This window comes from Elephas maximus, chromosome 18, assembly GCF_024166365.1.
Source record: "Elephas maximus indicus isolate mEleMax1 chromosome 18, mEleMax1 primary haplotype, whole genome shotgun sequence".
Classification (NCBI taxonomy): Eukaryota; Metazoa; Chordata; class Mammalia; order Proboscidea; family Elephantidae; genus Elephas; species Elephas maximus.
The window spans coordinates 80,810,118-80,831,082 of NC_064836.1; the positions used below are offsets into that span (position 1 = coordinate 80,810,118).

At 39.5% G+C, this 20,965-nt stretch overlaps 1 protein-coding gene across 1 annotated transcript in view; it reads right to left on the reverse strand.

The window, feature by feature from the left end:
- Positions 1–20,965, reverse strand: part of MYH15 (myosin heavy chain 15) — a 208,390-nt gene that overhangs the window by 181,814 nt on the left and 5,611 nt on the right. The window contains 6 exon segments of the mRNA XM_049857882.1: positions 6,892–6,953; positions 14,380–14,442; positions 16,201–16,228; positions 16,863–17,018; positions 18,059–18,061; positions 18,432–18,571. Coding sequence (XP_049713839.1) covers positions 6,892–6,953; positions 14,380–14,442; positions 16,201–16,228; positions 16,863–17,018; positions 18,059–18,061; positions 18,432–18,571 — 452 coding nt within the window.

The window sequence follows — 20,965 nt, forward strand, 5'->3', positions numbered from 1 at the left end:
ACACACTACCTACCCAAACTAACACAAACAGAGGTAGAACAACTATATAAACCCATAACAAAAGAAGAGATTGAAAAGGTAATTTAAAAACTCCCAACAAGAAAAAAGCCCTGGCCCTGACAGCTTCACTGAAGAATTCTACCAAACTTTCAGAAAAGAGTTAACATCACTACTACTAAAGGTATTTCAGAGCATAGAAAAGATAGAATACTCCCAAACTCTCCAAACTCCAATAAGCCAGCATATCCCTGATACCAAAGCCAGGCAAATGTACCACAAAAAAAGAAAATTACAGACCTATATCCCTCATGAATGTAGATGCAAAAATCCTCAACAAAATTCTAGCCAGCAGAATTCTACAACATATCAAAAAATAATCCACCACGACTAAGTGGGATTCATACCAGGTATGCAGGGATGGTTCAACATTAGAAAAATAATCAATGTAACCCATCATATAAATAAAACAAAAGACAAGAGCCACATGATCTTATCAATTGATGCAGAAAAGGCATTTGACAAAGTCCAACATTCATTCATGATAAAAACTCTCAGCAAAATGGGAATAGAAGGAAAATTTCTCAACATAATAAAGGGCATTTATACAAAGCCAACAGCCAACATCACCCTAAATGGAGAGAGTCTAAAAGCATTCCCCTTAAGAATGGGAACCTGACAAGGATGCCCTTTATCACCATTCTTATTCAACATTGTGCTGGAGGTCCTAGCCAGAGCAATTAGGCTAGATAAAGAAATAAAGTGCATCAGGTTGGTAAGGAAGAAGAAAAAGTATCTCTATTTGAAGATGACATGATCTTATACACAGAAGACCCTAAATAATCCTTCATAAAACTACTGAAACTAATAGTAGAGCTCAGTAGAGTATCAGTATACAAGAGAAACATACAAAAATCAGTTGGATTCCTCTATGCCAACAAACAGAATGTTGAAGTGGAAATCACCAAATCAATACCACTTACAGTAGCCCCCAAGAAAATAAAATACTTAGAGATAAATCTAACCAGAGACGTAAAAGACCAAAGAAAACTACAAGACACTACTGCAAGAAACCAAAAGAGACCTACATAAGTGCAAAAGATTCAACATTGTAAAAATGTCTATTCTACCCAAAGCGATCTATAGATACAATGCAATTCCAATCCAAATTCCAGTAACATTTTTCAGTGAGATGGAGAAACAAATTACCAACTTCATATAGAAGGGAAAGAGGCCCTGGATAAGTGAAGCATTACTGAAAAAGAAGAACAAAGTAGGAGGTCTCATACTGCCTGATTTTAGAGCATATTAACCCCAACAGTAGTCAAAACAGCCTGGTATTGGTGAAAGAACAGACACATAGACTAACGGAACAGAGTTGAGAATCCAGACATAAATTCATCCATATATGAGCAGCTGATATTTGACAAAGGCCCCAAATCTGTTAAATGGGGAAAAGACAGTCTCTTTAATAAATGGTGCTGGAATAACTGGATATTCGTCTCCAAAAAAAAATGAAACAAGACCCACACCTCACACCATGCACAAAAACTAACTCAAAATGGATCGAGGACTAAATATAAAATCTAAAATGATAAAGATCATGGAAGAAAAAATAGGGACAACACTCAAAACCCAGTGTCATCGAGTTGATCCCGACTCATAGGAGCCCTAATACATGGCATAAACAGTATACATAACATTACTAACAATCCACAAACACCAGAAGAGAAGCTAGATAACTGGGAGCTCCTAAAAATCAAACACTTACACTCATCCAAAGACTTCACCAAAAGAGTAAAAGGATTACTTATGGGCTGGGAAAAAAATTTTGGCTGTGACAAATCTGATCAGCGTCTGATGTCTAAAATCTATAGGATACTGTAAAAACTCAACAACAAAAAGACAAATAACCCAATTAAAAAATTGTAAAGAATATGAACAGGCACTTCACCAAAGAAGAAATTCAGGCAGTTAACAGATACATGAGGAAATGCTTGTGATCATTAGTCATTAGAGAAATGCAAATCAAAACTGCAATGAGACGCCATTTCACCCCAACAAGGCTGGCATTAATCCAAAAAACACAAAATAATAAATGTTGGAGAGGTTGTGGAGAGACTGGAACACTTATACACTGCTGGTGGGAATGTAAAATGGTACAACCACTTTGGATATTGATTTGGCACTTCCTTAAAAACCTAGAAATAGAAGAAGTACCACACAATCCAGCTATCCCAGTTCTTGGAATATACCCTAGAGAAATAAGAGCCTTCACACAAACAGACATATGCACACTCATGTTCACTGCAGCACTGTTTACAATAGCAAAAAGATGGAGGCAACCGAGGTGCCCATCAACGGATGAGTGAATAAATAAATTATGGTATAGTCACACAGTTGCAAAAGGACAAATATTGTATAAGACCACTATTAGAAGAACTCAAGAAATAGTTTAAATGCAGAAGAAAATATTCTTTGATGGTTAAGAGGGTGAGGAAGGAGGAAGGGAGGGGGTATTCACTAATTAGGTAGTAGACAAGAACTATTTTAGGCAAAGGGAAACAGAACACACATTACAGGAGAGGTCAGCACAACTGGACTAAACCAAAAGCAAAGAAGTTTCCCGAATACAACCAAATGCTTCGAAGGCCAGAGTAGCAGGGGTGGGGTTATGGGGACTGTGGTTTCAGGGGACATCTAGGTCAACTGGTATAACAAAATATATTAAGAAATCATTGTGTGTCCCACTTTGGTGAGTGGCGTCTGGGGTCTTAAACACTAGAATGTGGCCATCTAAGATGCATCAATTGGTCTCAACCCACCTGGAGCAAAGAAGAATGAAGAACAGCAAAGGCACAAAGTAATTATGAGCCAAAGAGTCAGAAAGAGCCACATAACCAGAAACTACAACAGCCTGAGACCAGAAGAACAAGATGGTGCCTGGCTACAACTGATGACTGCCCTGACGGGGAAAAAAAAATAGAGAATCCCAACATTAGAAAAACAATTAACGTAAATGAAACAAGACCCATGCCTTACTCCACGCACAAAAACTAACTCAAAATGGATCAAAGACCTAAATATAAAATCTAAAACGATAAAGATCATGGAAGAAAAAATAGGGACAACGTTAGGAGCCCTAATACATGGCATAAACAGTATAAAATATACAAAACATTATAAAGAATGTAAAAGAAAAACTAGATAACTGGGAGCTTCTAAAAATCAAACACCTATGCTCATCCAAAGACTTCACCAAAAGAGTAAAAAGACTACCTACAGACTGGGAAAAAGTTTTTAGCTATGACATTTCTGATCAGCGCCTGATCTCTAAAATCTACATGATACTGCAAAAACTCAACTGCAAAAAGACAAATAACCCAATTAAAAAATGGGCAAAAGATATGAATAGACACTTCACTAAAGAAGACATTCAGGTAGCTAACATATGAGGAAATGTTCACGATCATTAGCCATTAGAGAAATGCAGATCGAAACTACAATGAGATTTCATCTCACTCCAACAGGCTGGCATTAATCCAAAACACACAAAATAATAAATGTTGGAGAGGCTGTGGAGAGATTGGAACACTTCTACACTGCTGGTGGGAACGTAAAACGGTAAAACCCCTTTGGAAATTGATTTGGCGCTTCCTTAAAAAGCTAGAAATAGAACTACCATAAAATTTTTTTTTTTTTTTTACCATAGGATCTAGCAATTCCACTCCTTGGAATATATCCTAGAGAAATAAGAGCCTTTACATGAACAGATATATGCACACCCATGTTTGTTGCAGCACTGTTTACAATAGCAAAAAGATGGAGGCAACCAATGTGCCCATCAATGGATGAATGGATAAATAAATTATGTTATATCCACACAATGGAACACTACGCATCGATAAAGAACAGTGAGGAATCTGTGAAATATTTCATAACATGGAGGATCCTGGAAAGCATTATGCTGAGTGAAATGAGTCAGTTGCAAAAGGACAAATATTGTATAAGACCACTATTATAAGAACTTGAGAAATAGTTTAAACTGAGAAGAAAACATTCTTTTGTGGTTACGAGAGGAACGTGGGAGGGAGGGTGAGAGGGGGCATTCACTAATTAGATAGTAGATAAGAACTACTTTAGGTGAAGGGAAAGACAGCACATAATACAGGGGAGGTCAGCACAATTGGACTAAACCAAGAGCAAAGAAATTTCCTGAATAAACTGAATGCTTCGAAGGCCAGCGTAGCAGGGGCAGGGGTCTGGGGACCATGGTTTCGAGGGACATCTAAGTCAATTGGCATAATAAAATCTATTAAGAAAACATTCTGGATTCCACTTTGAAGAGTGGCGTCTGGGATCTTAAACGCTAGCAAGCAGCCATCTAAGATGCATCAATTGGTCTCAACCCACCTGGATCAAAGGAGAATGAAAAACACCAAGGACACAAGGTGATTATGAGCCCAAGAGACAGAAAGGGCCACATGAACCAGAGACTACATCATCCTGAGACCAGAAGAACTAGATGGTGGCCGGCTACAACTGATGACTGCTCTGACAGGGAACACAACAGAGAACCCCTGAGGGAGCAGGAGAGCAGTGGGATGCAGACCCCAAATTCTCTTAAGACCAGACTTAATGGTCTGACTGAGACTAGAAGGACCCCAGTGATCATGGACCCCGTACCTTCTGTTGGCCCAGGACAGGAACCATTCCCAAAGCCAACTCTTCAGATATGGATTGGACTGGGCAGTGGGTTGGAGAGGGATGCTGATGAGGAGTGATCTTCTTGGGTCAGGTGGACACTTGAGACTATGCTGGCATCTCCTGCCTGGAGGGGAGATGAGAGGGTAGAGGGGGTTAGAAGCTTACAAAATGGACACGAAAAGAGAGGGTGGAGGGAGAGAGCTGGCTGTCTCATTAGGGGGACAGTAATTGGGAGTGTGTAGCAAGGTGTATATGGGTTTTTGTGTGAGAGACTGACTTGATTTGTAAACTTGCACTTAAAGCACAATAAAAACTATTAAAAACAAAACAGAGAATCCCCGATGGAGCAGGAGAACAGTGGGATGCAGACCTCAATTTCTCATAAAAAGACCAGACTTAATGGTCTAACTACAAGGACTGCAGATGTCACGGTCCCTGGACCTTCTGTTAGCCCAAGACTGGTACCATTCGTAAAGCCAACTCTTCAGACAGGGATTGGACTGGACTATAAGACAGAAAACGATACTGGTGAGGCATGAGCTTCTTGTCTCAAGTAGACATATGAGACTATGTGGGCAGGTCCTGTTGGAGGTAAGATGAGAAGGCAGAGGGGGACAGGTGCTGGTTGAATGGATGCAGGGAATACAGGGTGGAGAAGAGGAGTGTGCTGTTTCATTAGAAGGAGAGCGACTAGGAGTACATAGCAAGGTGTATATAAGTTTTTGTATGAGAGACTGATTTGATTTGTAAACTTTCACTTAAAGCATAATAGAAAAAATAGAAAATGTTCTACATTCTACTTTGGTGCACAGTGCCTGGGGTCTTAAAAGCCTGTGAGTCGCCATCTAGGATACTCCACTGGTCTCACCCCTTCAGGAGCAAGGAAGAATGAAGAAAATTAAAGATATAAGGAAAAGATTTGCCCAAAGGATTAAGGGACCACACGTACCACAGCCTCCACCAGACTGAGTCCAGCACAACTAGATGGTGACCAGCTACCACCATGATGGCTCTAACAGGGATCACAATAGAGGGTCCTAGACAGAGCTGGAGAAAAATGTAGAACAAAATTCTAACTCAAAAAGAAGCACCAGACTTGCTGGCCTGACAGAGACTGGAGAAACCCTGACAGTATGGCCCCTGGACACACTTTCAGCTCAGTAATGAAGTCACTCCTGAGATTCACCCTTCAGGCAAAAATTGGACAGGCCCATAAAACAAAAGGAGACTAAGGGGCACACCAGCCCTGGGGAAAGGACTAGAAGTCAGGAAGGAACAGGGAAGCTGGTAATAGGGAACCCAAGGTTGAGAAGGGAGAGTGTTGACATGTCGTGGGGTTGTTAACCAATGTCATAAAATAATATGTGTACTAACTGTTTAATGTGGAACTAATTTGTTCTCTAAAACTTCATCTAAAGTATGATACCAAAAAAAAGAAAAAAAAAAAAAAGATTCTGTAGAAGAATCCTGATCCAAAGGGGGGAGATATAGAACAGAATTTCAAATTCTCATGGACTCCAAACTTTCTGGAGCCACGGAAGCTGGATGAACCCTGAAACTATTGCCCTGAGATAATCTGTACACTTTAAACCAATAATATCCCCTGAAGTCTTCTTAAAATCAAACAATAGTTCAGCTTAACTGGTAAGAATTCCTGCCTTGAGCATTGTGCTTTTTTAAGAACTACCTATATGGAATCAAACCGACAACAGAAACTCCAAAGAGTAGACAGGAAGCTTAGGGGGTAGTGAGTTTATAGGAGAGGAACAATTCAGAAACAGAGGGTGAGAATGACTGTACAACTTAAGGAATGTAATAAATGTCACCAAATTGTACATGTAGAAATTGCTGAATTGGTGTATGTTCTTCTGTGTATTCTCAACAACAATAACAAAAATAATATAAATTAAAAGACAAAATTTAAAGAGGCTAAGAGACTTACTAAAACATCACTTTTTCAGCTCCTCCATACTGACTTCTGTCTTCTCTATTTTTGGCATGACCCGTGTCTCTGAATCTTACACTTATCTTGAAGGTTTTTTTTTTTTTTTTAGACAGAATTTGGTAGTTCCCCTCTCCAGGCTGCTGGGATTTTTCCTGCAAATCAGAATGATGAGAAATGGAGAAAGGTTCATACCTAATGTGCTCTTGTAAAACATAGAAGAAAACTATCAAATGGTTACTTACAGATATTGATGCCTGTAGATGACAGCTTGCCTCTGATGCCAAACTGCATGCTGATAAATTTGCTCCAAGTGGACACAGAATACATTTAAACATTCCAAGCATTAGTGTGGTCGTTAATGGTGTGTGTCAACCTGGTTGGGCCATGTTTCTCAATGGTCTGGCAGTTATGATGTAATTCGGCAGTCATATAATGACGTAATCACCTCCATGATGGGATTTACTGTAAGCAGCCAATGAGTTGAAAGGGAGTTTCCTTGGGAGTGTGGCCTCCATCCAATACAGGTGAACGTTCTGCTGAGGCTTTCAGGCTTTTGCTCGCTCTGAATCCTGCAGCTCGTTCCTGTTCATCTGACCTCTGGTTCTTGGGACTTGAGCTAGAAGCTCACCTGCCAATCTTGGAATTTGTGGGCCTCTGTAGCCAGTGAGCCAGAGGCCTACTGTCTGACCTACCAGTCTTGGGTTGGCCAACCCCTGCAGCTACCCCATGAATCAGTAGAAGCCTCCAGCCTGACTCACAAACTTAGGACTTTCCAGCCTCTAGCATCAAGCTGAATCTGACTCATAGCAACCCTGTAGGGCAGAGTGGAAGAGCTTCATAGGATCTCCAAGGAGCGGTTGGTAGATTCAAACTGCTAACCGAGAGGCTAGCCGCCGTAGCTCTTAACCACTGTGCCACCAGGGCTTCCTGTATACATATGTGTGTGTATAGATGCTTCACTGGTTTTGCTTCTCTAGAGAACCTAGACTAAGATAACTAGCAAGAACTTGTGATACATCTTACTTTCAAAGTGACTACCTTTCAAAGAGTAAAAAATGTCACATGGTTTTGAAATGTCACCCGTTACTGTCTGGAGGGACCCAGAATGATTGATAGGACTTGCCCTGGATGATCTGCCGATTGCTAGATGTGTATACTTATGTGTGTTACTGACTCTCTCTGTGCCTTAGTATTCTTATCTGAAAATGGGAAAAATAATATCTGCTTAGACTATTCCTTCATTCATTCAACAAAGATTTTTTTGAGTGTCTACAATGATCCAGGAGCCCTGCTAGGCACTGGGGTTTCAAATCTAAGACAAAGACACAGTCCCTCTTCTTATGAAACTTGTATTCTAGTGGATAAATGGCTTTAATGCAAGGACTATAATGTAGGAACAAGTTTGTCATGTTTTGAAACCAAAAGAAAAGCCAGTGGTACTGAATCTTAGTGAGTAAGAGAAAGACAGGCATAAAACAAATTCTGAAAGAGACAGGTACCAGATAAAGTAAGTCATGTAAGCCATGGTAAGGAGTAGGGTTTTATTTTATGTGTATTCTGGAGACATTGGAAAGTCTTAAGTAGAGTAGAGATGTGATCTTACTTATGTTTTCAAAACACCACTGTTTTAAATAATAGATGGTCCTGTCTCCCTCTTTCCTTCCTCTGTCCTTCTCTTCCTCCCTTCCTTCCTTCTCAATAAAAAGCTTTAAAGCAGACTCTAGTGGGGCAGTAAGGCTGCCCAGAGGCAGCAGGGGCCCATGCAAGAATACCAGATGTAGCCAAGAATGTGGTCAGCTAAGGGGCAGCTAGGCTTTGCGGGGTAAGGGTGATGGAGCAGGATGGAAAGCAGCCTGGCAGAGGTGAGAGCGTATCAGACCAGGACCACAACCTAACTAGGCAAGGAGAGTGGCCACAATCAGGGCGACTGAGCAATTAAGTAAAAATGTAGGATAATGGGAGCTGGGTTTCTCACTATTAGAGAGGGGGAAAGGCTAGAATAAACCCTATGGTGTTAGATTGGAATTGAAGATATCAGATGCAAATGTGTATGTATGTATATACATACATACACATATACACATACATATGCATACAAATTATATGGAAATATAAGTATTGACTTGCCAGCAATGGGTTGGTTTTTTTGGTTATACATACATAAAAAAAAAAAAAAAAAGTACATAAAAAAAAAATTTTTTTTTAAATGTAGGTTTTATTTTTAACCCTTTTTCTTTTTTCCTTCTCCCTTCCCTTCTCCTTTCTGTCTATCCCTTCTCCTTTCCTTCTTCTTTCTATCTATCCATCTTTATGTTTATTTTGCTTCTCTATTTTTTTTCTTCTATCTTTCCAACTTTTTTATTGTTCCATTTCATTTGCTTTCTTTCTTCTTTTTCTTTCCACTTGCTGTTCTTCCCTTTTCTTTCCTTCCCTTTTATCTTTCTTTTTTCCCCCCTCCCTATTCTTTCTTTACCTTTTCCCCTCTCTTACTTCTTTACAGCTTTCATATCTCAGCAGCAAATCCCTTAACATTCTAACAAATCCAAAGCCTAGCAGCTGTTTTATGGGCCAGTATTAGCACTTATTATGTCCAGTCAGACGTCACAAGCAGATGTCTAAAGTGTGGAAAGAGTGGCTCTAAGGCCTTAGATGGAAACTAGCCAATACATCATGAGGCTATTCTTTAAGTACGCCCAGAGAATCAAAGAGGACACCTTCTACAAATTTCCTTATAAATTATACAGTGGCTCCCTGTCTTCTCATTCTTGGCATAAAATGGATTTGTGAAGCTAGATTTTGAAATTCAAATTCTTCCTCCATCATGGGACTGCTAGTCATCAAACCTACTTAAGAAATAACTTTCTTCCTGTAAAAAAATCCCCGGTGAGAAATATGCAGAGTTAAGGGGAACCATAGCCAAGAGTAGAAACAGTAGTTGTAGTATATTAAGTATACTAAGTATATTAAGAAGTGCCTGCTAAATTAATTTATTATAAGAAGTATAGGAAATTACAAAGGAAAAAGTACTTTCAAATCTGTAAAATGTAACAAAACATAAGACAGTACTATAATTTGCTGGTAAGCTTCCCTACGGGGAGTAGAAAGGAATTTGGAATGATTAAGATAAATATTTTCTTCTTGAAATTGACCAAACAGTAGAAGCTTCTCAGATACATATCTATATGTACTTTTAATTGTCTTAGTGATGAGGCTGGTAAAATTTTTTTGAGAAATCCAACAATATTATAGGACCTTCTCTGATGCTATAGAGACATTTTTCATCCCCAGGTGCTCAGATGGCACTCTGGTGGTGCAGTAGTTAAGAACTTGACTGCACCAAAAGATCAACAGTTCAAATCCACCAGCCACTCCTTGAAAACCCTATAAGGCAGTTCTACTCTGTCCTATAGGGTCACTATGAGTCAGAATTGACTCAACGACAATGGGTTGGCTTGGTTTTGGTATGTGCTCAGATATCAATTTTACCATTTGTTTAAAAATAAAAGATTCTGATATACTGCTGAATCACACTACTTATAAATGAGAGAAGTTGTAATTGCTTGGGATTTTGGCATTTCCAAATGCTTTCAAGACAGGATTCACTTGCATAGTTGATCTTCTAAAGTCCCCTGAGACACATGCAGAAGACATACCACTAATTAAGTGTTTAACAGAACTCTGTAATGTGGCAAGCCTTCCATCCCCAAAACAAACCCCTATCCTCCTTCTGATAACCAGTAGCCAAAACCTGCTTCTAAATTTGGCTATAAGGTATAATTTGGAATGAAATATCAGAAGAATAAATAGATGAGAGAGACTGACAATATATGATATTAATTGGGAATATATGAATATGTGTGGGAGCTCACTTATTTGCAATGCTTCTTTTTTGGTTGACATTGGCTTAAGTGGGAAAAGGAAATGGTTATGTATCTTCCAGAGCACTATAGCCTATTTTCAGACATACTTCCTATATAGCGCCCCCCACCCCCATTGTTAACAACCCTCTCTTTTCATCTAATCCTTACAGTTGGAAATTTATCCTATGATAATAAAGCAGACTCTTGGCATTATTCAATTTTATTTTTGCTTGCTGTTATTCCTAAGTAATCCTAGAGACCCATGTCAAGTGATCAATCATATTGGTCATGAATTTGAACCATGCACACTCAAATCAATGGGCCAAAATGGACCATCTACACAGAGAGTTAGTCTAGATGGCCACCCAGAACCCACATTTCACCATGGCTTTGTTTCTTTCCACTCAGCCTCAAAGTCCCATTTTATGGGGAAATATATATATATATATTATATGGTGTTAAAAATTTACAGATTTACAAATATTATACCCCTTCTTTTTTTTTTTTTCCTAACTACCATGGATCTCCGGTCTTTCAAATCAGTAAAAGGGCTTTATGAACAAAGATTTGCATAAAAATGTTACAAATTATCATGAAAGACTAAAGCCTAAATATCTGACAATGAGAAAATACTAAGTAATTGTACAAAGTAACAATAGAAAGTTAAATGAAAACCAGAATGACAAAAGTTATACTGATTAATACTAACAAAATACGTACTCATTTCCAAAAGTTAAAAATTAAACATAAAGTATGTGGAGAAATTGGAGCCCTCATCCATTGCTGGTGGGAATGGTAAAGCCACTGTGGAAAACTCCGATGGTTCCTCAAAAAGTTAAACACAGAACTGTCATGTGACCTATCAATTCCATTCCTAGGCATGTACTCAGAATAACTGAAAGCAGGAATGCAACCAGAAACCTGTACACCAATGTTCATTGCATCACTCTTCTTAATAGCCAAGGGGAGGAAACAATCTAAATGTCCATCATCAGAGGAATGGATAAACAAAATGGGGTATACTCATACAATGGAATATAACTCAGCCATAAAAAGAACTGGAGTCCTGATACACACTACGATATGGATGAACTCATTATGCTGAGTGAAATAAATTAGTAATAAAAGGACAAATACTGTATAACCCCACTTTATGAAACAGCAAATGTATAGAGACCAAAGCTTATTATTTGTTATCAGGAGATAGGGAGGGAGGAGGGGGAGCCACTGCTTCAGGGGGCACTGAGTTCCTGTTAATTGTGGTGGAATAATTTGGAAAAGAATAGTGGTAATGGTTGTACAACACAATGAATGTAATTAATGTCACTAAATTATACACGTAAAAATTGTTGAATTTGCAAATGCTTTGTTATACATATTTTTTACCACAATTAAAAAAAAGGTTCAAAAAATATAACAAAAAATAAAGTTGCCTTTAAGGGGATAGGAGATGGTCTTAATGTATTAATAACATAATAATTTGTTTTAATAATTATAGATATACATACACAAATAGATAGGAAGATACAAAAATAATCAAATAACTGAAGCTAAATAAACACAGAACTGTTAAATAAAAGGAATAGAACTAAGTGCAAAGTTAATAGGCTAAGATTGTAAATGCGATGAACATTACGTAATTCTGACAATACAGACTAAGGAAAGCAGAGAAAGTTTCATGGAAAGTGAGGCGTAAGTTGAAACTTAAAGGAACTGTAGATACGCAATTGGTTGGGAGAAGGGGAAGAACATTTCAGGCTGGAAAAACAGCATGGGCAAAGATCTGGAGTTAAAAACAGAAGAGCTTTGGCTGGAAGACATAAGGTTAATTGAGAAGCAATGGAGGAAAAGGTTGAATAGGCAGTATGGAGTTATTTAATAAAGAACTCTAAGTTCCAGGTGATGAGTTTGAATTGTATTAAAAAGATGATTGCAAATCCTTAAAGGTTTGGAAACATAGAATTGAAACGGTCCTGCTAGTACATTAGGAAGATTAATCTGGCAGTGGTGTCAAAGACAGATTAGAGAAAAGAGAAATTAAAGACAGAGTGTCAGGGGAGGAGGTTATTGTTTTTCAAGCTTGGTTTCTGCAGTAATTCCATAATTAAACACTTACCCACCAAAAAACCAAACCCACTACCGTCAAGTCGATTCCGACTATGAGTAGAACTGCCCCATAGGGTTTCCAAGGACCACCCAATGGATTCAAACTGCTGGCCTTTTGGTTAGCAGCCGCAGCTCTTAACCACGGGTTTCCTCAAACACTTAGAAGGGTTTTCTTAAGCACAAGCTATTAATTGATACCATTATCTCCCCCGCCACATTCGTTAATCCACCAGAAATTACTCCCCAAATTTTCCTTCACCCTGTTACTGTGGTCTCATTCTTGCTCCTGCTGAGTGGCCAGGACAAAGACGCCATGGACTGGCAGGTAGAGCCAGGAACCATACAGAGGCATCATGAGCATAAACATTGTCCTGCATAATAATAATAATAAAAATGCATAATAGGTGCTCCCAATTCAGTGTAGATAACCACAGAAAGACAAAAAGGACACTTGACTTCGGCATTATTATTAGAGCTTTGTTGTCATATCTTTGTTGTTGCTGTTCTTGTTGTTGTTAATGGATCAGTATAAGAGCTACCACCTTATCTCAGGGTCAATGGCTATATATATAAAAAAAAAAAAAACAGAAAACTTAAAACACATGCAAAAAATGAAGCTATATCTAGTGAATAACAGAGTTCAGAGACACCTAAAAAAAAAAATCAATCCATTTCAGTAATATGGCTGTTAGAAAAGAAACTTTCTGTGGTTTGAAAATTGGATAAGATTGCTATTTTCAAATACTTCTTACCTTGCAAAGACAGCAGGAAGTGTTCAGGATTAAATTTAAAAAGCAAATAATAACACCAGGCACAAAAAGATGAGACGGTCCAACACTCAGTACGCATTGATTTGCAGTGCCATTCAGCCTTATCTAATTTCATTTTACATATCTACTTTTAGGGTCTAAAACCTATTGCCATCGAGTCAGTTCCAACTCTTAGCGACCCTACTTGGTCTAATTGCCCTCAAATTACCTTAAAGCCCACTAACCTGTTAAAGGAGCTAAACAAAGTAAGCTAAGTTAAAAACCATCAAGGATAAAAAGAATAGAATAGAGAGAGAAGGTAAAGTTTTTCGGAATCTGGGATATGATTACACTTGAGGGTATGTCCTTCAGGAGCAGGACATGATCCAGGAGTTAGGGCAAAAGGATCAGGCTTTTAGTAGCCCATATTTGTGGGAGTCTGACATCTTATCAGAATCCCTGGTGGTGTAATGGTTGAGTCTGGCTGCTAACCAAAAGGTCAGCAGTTCAAATCCACCAGGCACTCCTTGGAAACCCTATGGGGTCGTTCTACTTTGTCCTATAGGGTCGCTATGAGTCAGAATCGACTCCATGGCAACAGGTTTGGTTTTTTGTTTGTGTTTTTTGTTGTTGTTTGTTTGTTTGACATCCAACAGTAGTTAAGGGATTTGGAAATATCAAAAGCTGTTATCAAGGCACCTTAGCCCTTTGTTAAAATGGTATGGATCTTAATGGGCCACATAATTAAAGGTATAATTCTCAGTGCATCCAACCAACCAAGACTATGCCAGTAAATGCCCCTCAAAGCAGGTTCGAATCAAATTATGTGACTTCATGTTTGTCAGGTTACTAGTTTGGAGTTCTGTGTCTCTAGTTACCTCCTTACTCCTCCTAAGCAGTTGTGGAAGAGCCTCCAGGACCCAATGGATACAGCCACTCCACCTTTCCTGCCAAAGTAAATGAAATAGTTCTCATGAACAGTTACCAGCTTTTTCTTGTATTCACCCATGGCTGCTATGTGGCAAAATACTAGATAACGTGTTTGATGTTCACATTCTTTCTAGCGCCAGATTCACCACTGTGATTGGAAATTCAATGACACAGTTAGCTGGTTCAGAACATAAACACAATGAAAGTTCAGTAATTCTGACCACGTAGGTTAAGGCAAACAAGGAAGGTTTTATGGAAAAGTGGAACTTAAGATGGAACTTGAAGGAGACGTAGGTATCTAATTGGTCAAGAGAAAGGGAAGGACATCTCAGGCCGTGAAAACAGCACGAGAAAGAATTTGGGGTTGAGCGTGAACAAGGACTTTTGTAAAACCAAGAAGGCAGTTCTTCACAGTCCTGTTAAAAAAAGCAGAGAGCACCTCTACTGATTAGAGATAGGTCTCCTCATTACCAACTGCTCAAAAGATTTTTCACTTATCAAAGCTGCCACATGGTCAAATTCAACCTTTTCCTCATTTTCACCAGGTAATAGGGCTTATGCTTCTTCCTTTGATAATTAGCATACTTTGTAACATGGGAAGAATGTTTTTGTTAGTTGTCATCGAGTCAATTCCAGCTCATGGTAACACCATGTTACAGAGTAGAACTGCTCCATAAGGTTTCTTTGGCTGTAATCTTAACAGAAGCAGATCACCAGGGCTTTTCTTCTGTACTGCTGGGTGGGTTTGAACCACCAACCTTTAGGTTGGCAGTCACATATGCAAAACATTTGCACCACCTAGGGCACTTACATGGGAAGAATACAGCTATGAAATTATAACCTCATCACCCAAATAATCTTAGAGTCAAATTCTGCCTTTATCTGTATAACCAGTTGCCATCAAGTTGATTCTGACTCATGGCTACCCTGTGGGTGCCAGAGTGGAAAAGTGCTCCACAGGGTTTTGAATGGTTGATTTTTCAGAAGTAGATCACCCAGGACTTTCCCCCAAGGCACCCCTGGGTGGACTCGAACCTCCAACCTTTCAGTTAGCAGCTGAGCACTTACCTGTTTGTACCACCCAGGGCCCTATTATCTGTATACTCCAGAAAACAGTCTGTCCTCTTTGAATAGGGCTAAACTCTAACACTCCTCTAGCTCTAAGCTCCTTAGACCTTAGGATTCCTCTTGGTGTGACTGATGCCAGTGGAGGGCCTAACACATAAAGTGCACCATCACTGCATAGGAAGACCAAGGGCTTCAGTACTCCACAGCTCTCGGGTCTCATTCTGTCCCCTCAGACACTGGGCTGACAGTTCAAGTGGCCTGTCAGTGCTCTTTCCATCAAAATTAACATACAACGTTACATCACCAAGGTTCTTTCCTTCCTTCTGCTTCTTCCCCTTTCTTTTCCCTCCAAGCCTCAGTTCCCACTACTTAATGTACTGTTTAATGTACTTTCACTGCTCATACAGCATGTTTTCTGCCCCATGGTCATACCCATTGGACATCCAGCCTCTGTCTAATTAACTACCAGTCCAGAGGCTTGTGAAGACGAAGATTTGGGACACTGGAGCTCTCTCCGCCAAGAAGGTGATTAAAAACATCTTGTGCACTGAGGGCTCTAAAGCGTCTCCTAAAATGGAGGAGGCAGGCTAGTTGGTGCCATATTTGGAGTAATCACCAACTAAAGTGTTAGTCGGAATCGACTCGACGGCACTGGGGTTTTTTTTGGGTTAAAGTGTTATGACGATATCCTGAGTATCCCATTCTTGCCCAGAATGTACTCTGCATATAAAGAGCAAGAAATTCAAAAACAGTGAATTTATGTTTTATTCTCAGTGAAATGTAGGTGTTTCCATTGAAACTCTCACTGCTGGTCAAAAAGAAAAAGCAAGACAAACACGTGAAGAGCTGAGACCGATTCTCTTGGCCTACAAAACAAAGGAAAATGTCAGAATAGTCTTATGCCAGAGCTTCTACATATTGGCATGAACTTATTCAAAATTTCCTTGGCTACAATTTGAAGTCAGACATAAGGGAAAGGGTTTGCTCCGTTTACAGTTAGAAAAAATATCACTTAAATGGCGCAAAGTAAAAGAGATATTCTCTTGCCCATATTTATATCAGTCATAAGAACATATCAGTTCTAGGCCTATTTCTCTGTTCCAAATACAAATGATAACCAACTAATAGTTGACATTTTTGTCATTTTAAGAATCACGGTGTAGTGATAGCTATAGAATAACTTCTTTGTACCAGACACTACAGCAGACGATTTATATAATGGTAGGTGCCATCCACAGGGGGCTTAGACTGGGCTAGCCAACATGCCAAACCCTTTAAAGGCATTATTTCACTTAGGTTCATGTGTGAACTAATCTTCCCGATAACCCTAAGAGGTGGGGACCGTTTTGCCCATATTTTATCCAGAAGGAAACAGAGGCTTCAAGTGATTAGGTACCTGCAAAGGCCAGACTCTCCTCACAGTGCCTAACTGCCTCTGAGTGACCCAGAGAAAAAGTAGATAGATATTTTTACTTTTCATTTTGTAGGGCAGCTACTTACTGTGAAGCATATCCTGAAAGGTGTTATAAGCAACAGCAGAGATGTGAAGGGGAACCTCTGATGCCCTCTGCCTTTTGTAGCCAGCCACAACTTCTTTCTGATACACTGGAAGCCACTTGTCAGGGTTTATGGTCATGCAGAAAAGACCTGAATACTCTGAGGGAAGATCAGAAAAGACACCAGGAAATAGAATAGAAATACCCCTAGATTTGTCAGCTCTTCTACTGTCAGGTAATATTTGCTTAGATAGTTACTTAAAAAGAAACTAAAAAGAGGAGAGCTTTTGGACTCTTGTAAAGAATGGACTTCAAACAGGAAGAGACAGAATCAGGGTACAGGGACAACAGGACCTGGGATTACCTCTTCCCCAGGAGATCCGCGGACTGTTAGCACGTCAGACACGTTTAGCTTTGAAGACACAGGGGATGCAGCAGCAGTCCGGCAGAGATCTCAGGAACAGCGTCAGGCAGTTGGGGCCAGGAGGGAATCAGTGCCTCTGCAAAATTAGGAACATGATTTCTAGGGCATTCAGGCCTCACGAGTGTTATCCAGTGACTGTGGTGATTTGAATTGTGGCTCCCAAAAAGACCTGCCCATGTCCTAATCCCTGAAACCTGTAGATATGGCCTTATTTGAAAAAAGGGTCTTTGCGGATGTAATGTCAAGATGAGATCCTCCTGAATTATCTTCTTGGGCCATAAATCCACTGATTAATGTCCTTATAACAGACACAGAGGAGAGATACACAGACAGAAGAAGACATGACACTCAGAAGAGAAGGTCATGTGAAGACCAAGGCAGAGAATGCAGAGATGCAGCCACAAGAAGCCACCAGAAGCTGTAAGAGGCAAGGGAGTGTTCTCGCCTAGAGCCTCCAGGGGGAGTACAGCCAGGCTGACACCTCGATTTCATAATTCTGGCTTCTTGTGGTAATTTGTTACAGCATCCCTAGAAAACTAATACAGTCACACAGGGAACCGGATAGCTGGGGAACATGCTGCTGCAGGCCGTGGCTTCTGGGGCAATGGATCCCAGTTGCCACCATCTGCGTCTAATCTACTCAGTGCTGCTTCTGCTGCATAGATGGACAGTAAACCAGAGAATCCAAGCAACCAACCATCACCAATTTAATGATGATGGAAAAAAAAAAAAGCCCATTCCATTTACTGAGTACAACTAGGTGACAGGCACTGAACTATCTGCTTTACCTACATTCTTTTATTGACTTCTCCCAGGTACCCTGAAGAAGCTGGCACTATTATCCCACTTCATGCGCAAATAACCCATGGTCACTCAATTTGCAAGTGAGAGCTGGCATTTGGACACTGGTCTACCAGGCTTCAAGCCTCGTGCTCTTAATTTAGCTTGGCAACCTATGGCAAGGGTTAGAATATTGACAAAATAAAATTGGTATGCTAAAATAAAGTCTCTCCCCAGTGGGCGTGCCTCAAGGACTATCCCCAAGTAAGTATGCTTAAATTCCATGTAAGATATCACCCAGGAAAGGCCTGGAACATCGTCAATATGAGTTCCAGCCTGATCTTCCAGTAGTAAAGCATCTGTACACACAGATCATCCAGTGGTCATAGTGCCTTTTCAGGTTATACAGCACAGGTGCTTCACTGAGGTGAGTCAGTATGGCCATGTCTTCAATCATTTCAAACTCTGGAGGGCTTATCACCTGGACTTTGTGCTCCTTGACACTGACTCTGCAGAAAGGAGAGAAATGCAACATATATTCTCCTATTTGCCCTATACGCATTCATTTTTCTATGCATTAGAAAGAATTTTCAGAGTCAAGAAGATGTCTCATTAAGGATAGGACAAGAAGAAATTAAACCAACCTTAATGGAAGAAATAGGTGTTCCTCCTACCCACTCCTTCCCTGAAGATGAGGTTAAAATACGTGTGTGTGTGTGTGTATATATATATATATATACACACACACCCAGTATATATAAAAACAATATATATGTATATAAACCCACTAACCCACTGCCTTCGAGTTGATTCCGACTCATAGTGACCCCATCGGGCAGAGTAGAACTGCCCCAGAGGGTTTCCAAGGAGTGCCTGGTGGATTTGAACTGCCGACCTCTTGTTTGGCAGCCATAGTACTTAACCACTACGCCACCAGGGTATCCATATATATATATATATATATATTTTATATATATATATATATAATTAAATGTTTCTGTCCTGCAATGCCCTAATCCTATGGCTCCTCACTGACTGATTACCTCTGAGAGTTCATGGTTAATATCATGCATGATCTGCTCCCTTTTGCCATCACAACATATTTCAGAAGTTTATAAGAAGTTGGTGTGAAGGGTCAAGGAGACGGACTTCATTCTTCCAGGTTTATTTCAAAACCTATCGTCTCCTTCAAGCCTTCCCCAACTACTCCAGCTCATTATTATTATTTTTTTTTCTGCCTTAAGCCTTTAATCACGTATACAACCTGTATGTACTATCTTGATATTATTAACTCCTGGATATGTTTTAATAATTGACTAAGTCATACTTATTTCCAAAAGAAATTATAAACACCTTAAGGAGTTTTGAGGTTTTCTTCTTCTATAGTCTCTAAAGTACCTCTCACATGGTAGGTACTCAATAAATATTGATACCTTGATTAATATGAATTCATTACTATTATCAAATAGATGCTGGGAGTTCCTCTCAAAAGTTTCCTAACACCATTTTCCATGGCCCTTTTCTTAAATTAATAAATACTACGGTGTTAACAATCATCCCCATTTAACCCCAGTTGGTGACGGCTTCTTCTTTCTAAGGCTCCCATAGCCTCTGTGTTCTTGTGTTCTTGATCTAATTCCTACCCACGGTCTTCTTGACATTGTTACAACAGCAATTTTTTTTTTTTTTTGAGCCCCTTCAATTACCATACTTCAAGGACTCCTTCTCTTCTACCTTCAAAGACATGTAGAACATAATAAGGTCTCTTAAATCTTCAAAAACTTCATTTTTACCCTGATTCTGTTTTTCTCTCTTTTACTAACAACTAGCTTCAATAAGTAATACTCTATATAGGGTCACTATGAGTCAGAATTGACACGACGGCAATGGGTTTGGGTTTTGGTTTGGTATACCCACTGGTTTGATTATCTCTGATGATGTTACAAAGATCAAAGGAGATCAGAAGTGTAGCCACTTCTAACATCAGGAGGAGGAAGACTGGGGCGGAGTCATGCAGAGGGTGGCTGGGGGAATGGGACTGTCATAAGAAGGAAGGAGAATAAGCAAGACAAAACCCAACATTTCTAGATAGCTCTTTCTACATGCATTAACTTAACGTGTTCACACTCTTCCTCCCACGATTTCTTTTCTAAATCATAGTTGTAACCGCATTATATCCACCAGACTGACAACAACAACAAAAACAGTTGCTGCAGAGTCAATTACAACTCACGACAACCCCACGTGTGCCAGAGTAGAACTGTGCTCTGTAGGGTTTTATCACTGGCTGATTTTTCAAAAGTACATCACTAGGCCTTTCTTCTAAGATATCTTCGGATGGACTGGAACCACCAACCTTTCAGTTAACAGAAAGCACATTCATTATATCCACAAATCACCTTAAACATTGTTAAAAGACAGCAGTGTTGAAAAATGTGCTCAGAAGAGCAAGTTTCTCATCAGGAAGCCTAATGAAATTGAGTTGGACACTACCAAGAAAGGGAAAAGTCAGCCCACCTACGGGGAAAATTATTTGCAAATAATGTTTCTGATAAGGAATTTGGACCTAGAATACATAAAGAATTATTATAACTCAATAATAAAAGTTAAAAAATAATCCAATTAAAAAATAGGCAAAGAGTTTGTACAGACATTTTTCCAAAGAGGATATACAAATAGCCAATAAACCCATGAAAAGATGCCTAACATCATTGTCATTATGGAAATGCAAATCAAAACCACCATAGCACTTCTCACCCACTAGGATGGCTATAATCCATAAGACAGATAATAGCAAGTGTTGGTGAGGATGCAGAGAAACTGGAGCACTCATTCATCGCTGGTAGTAGTGTAAAATGATACAGCCCCTTTGGAAAACAGTTTGGCAGTTCCTCAAAATGCTA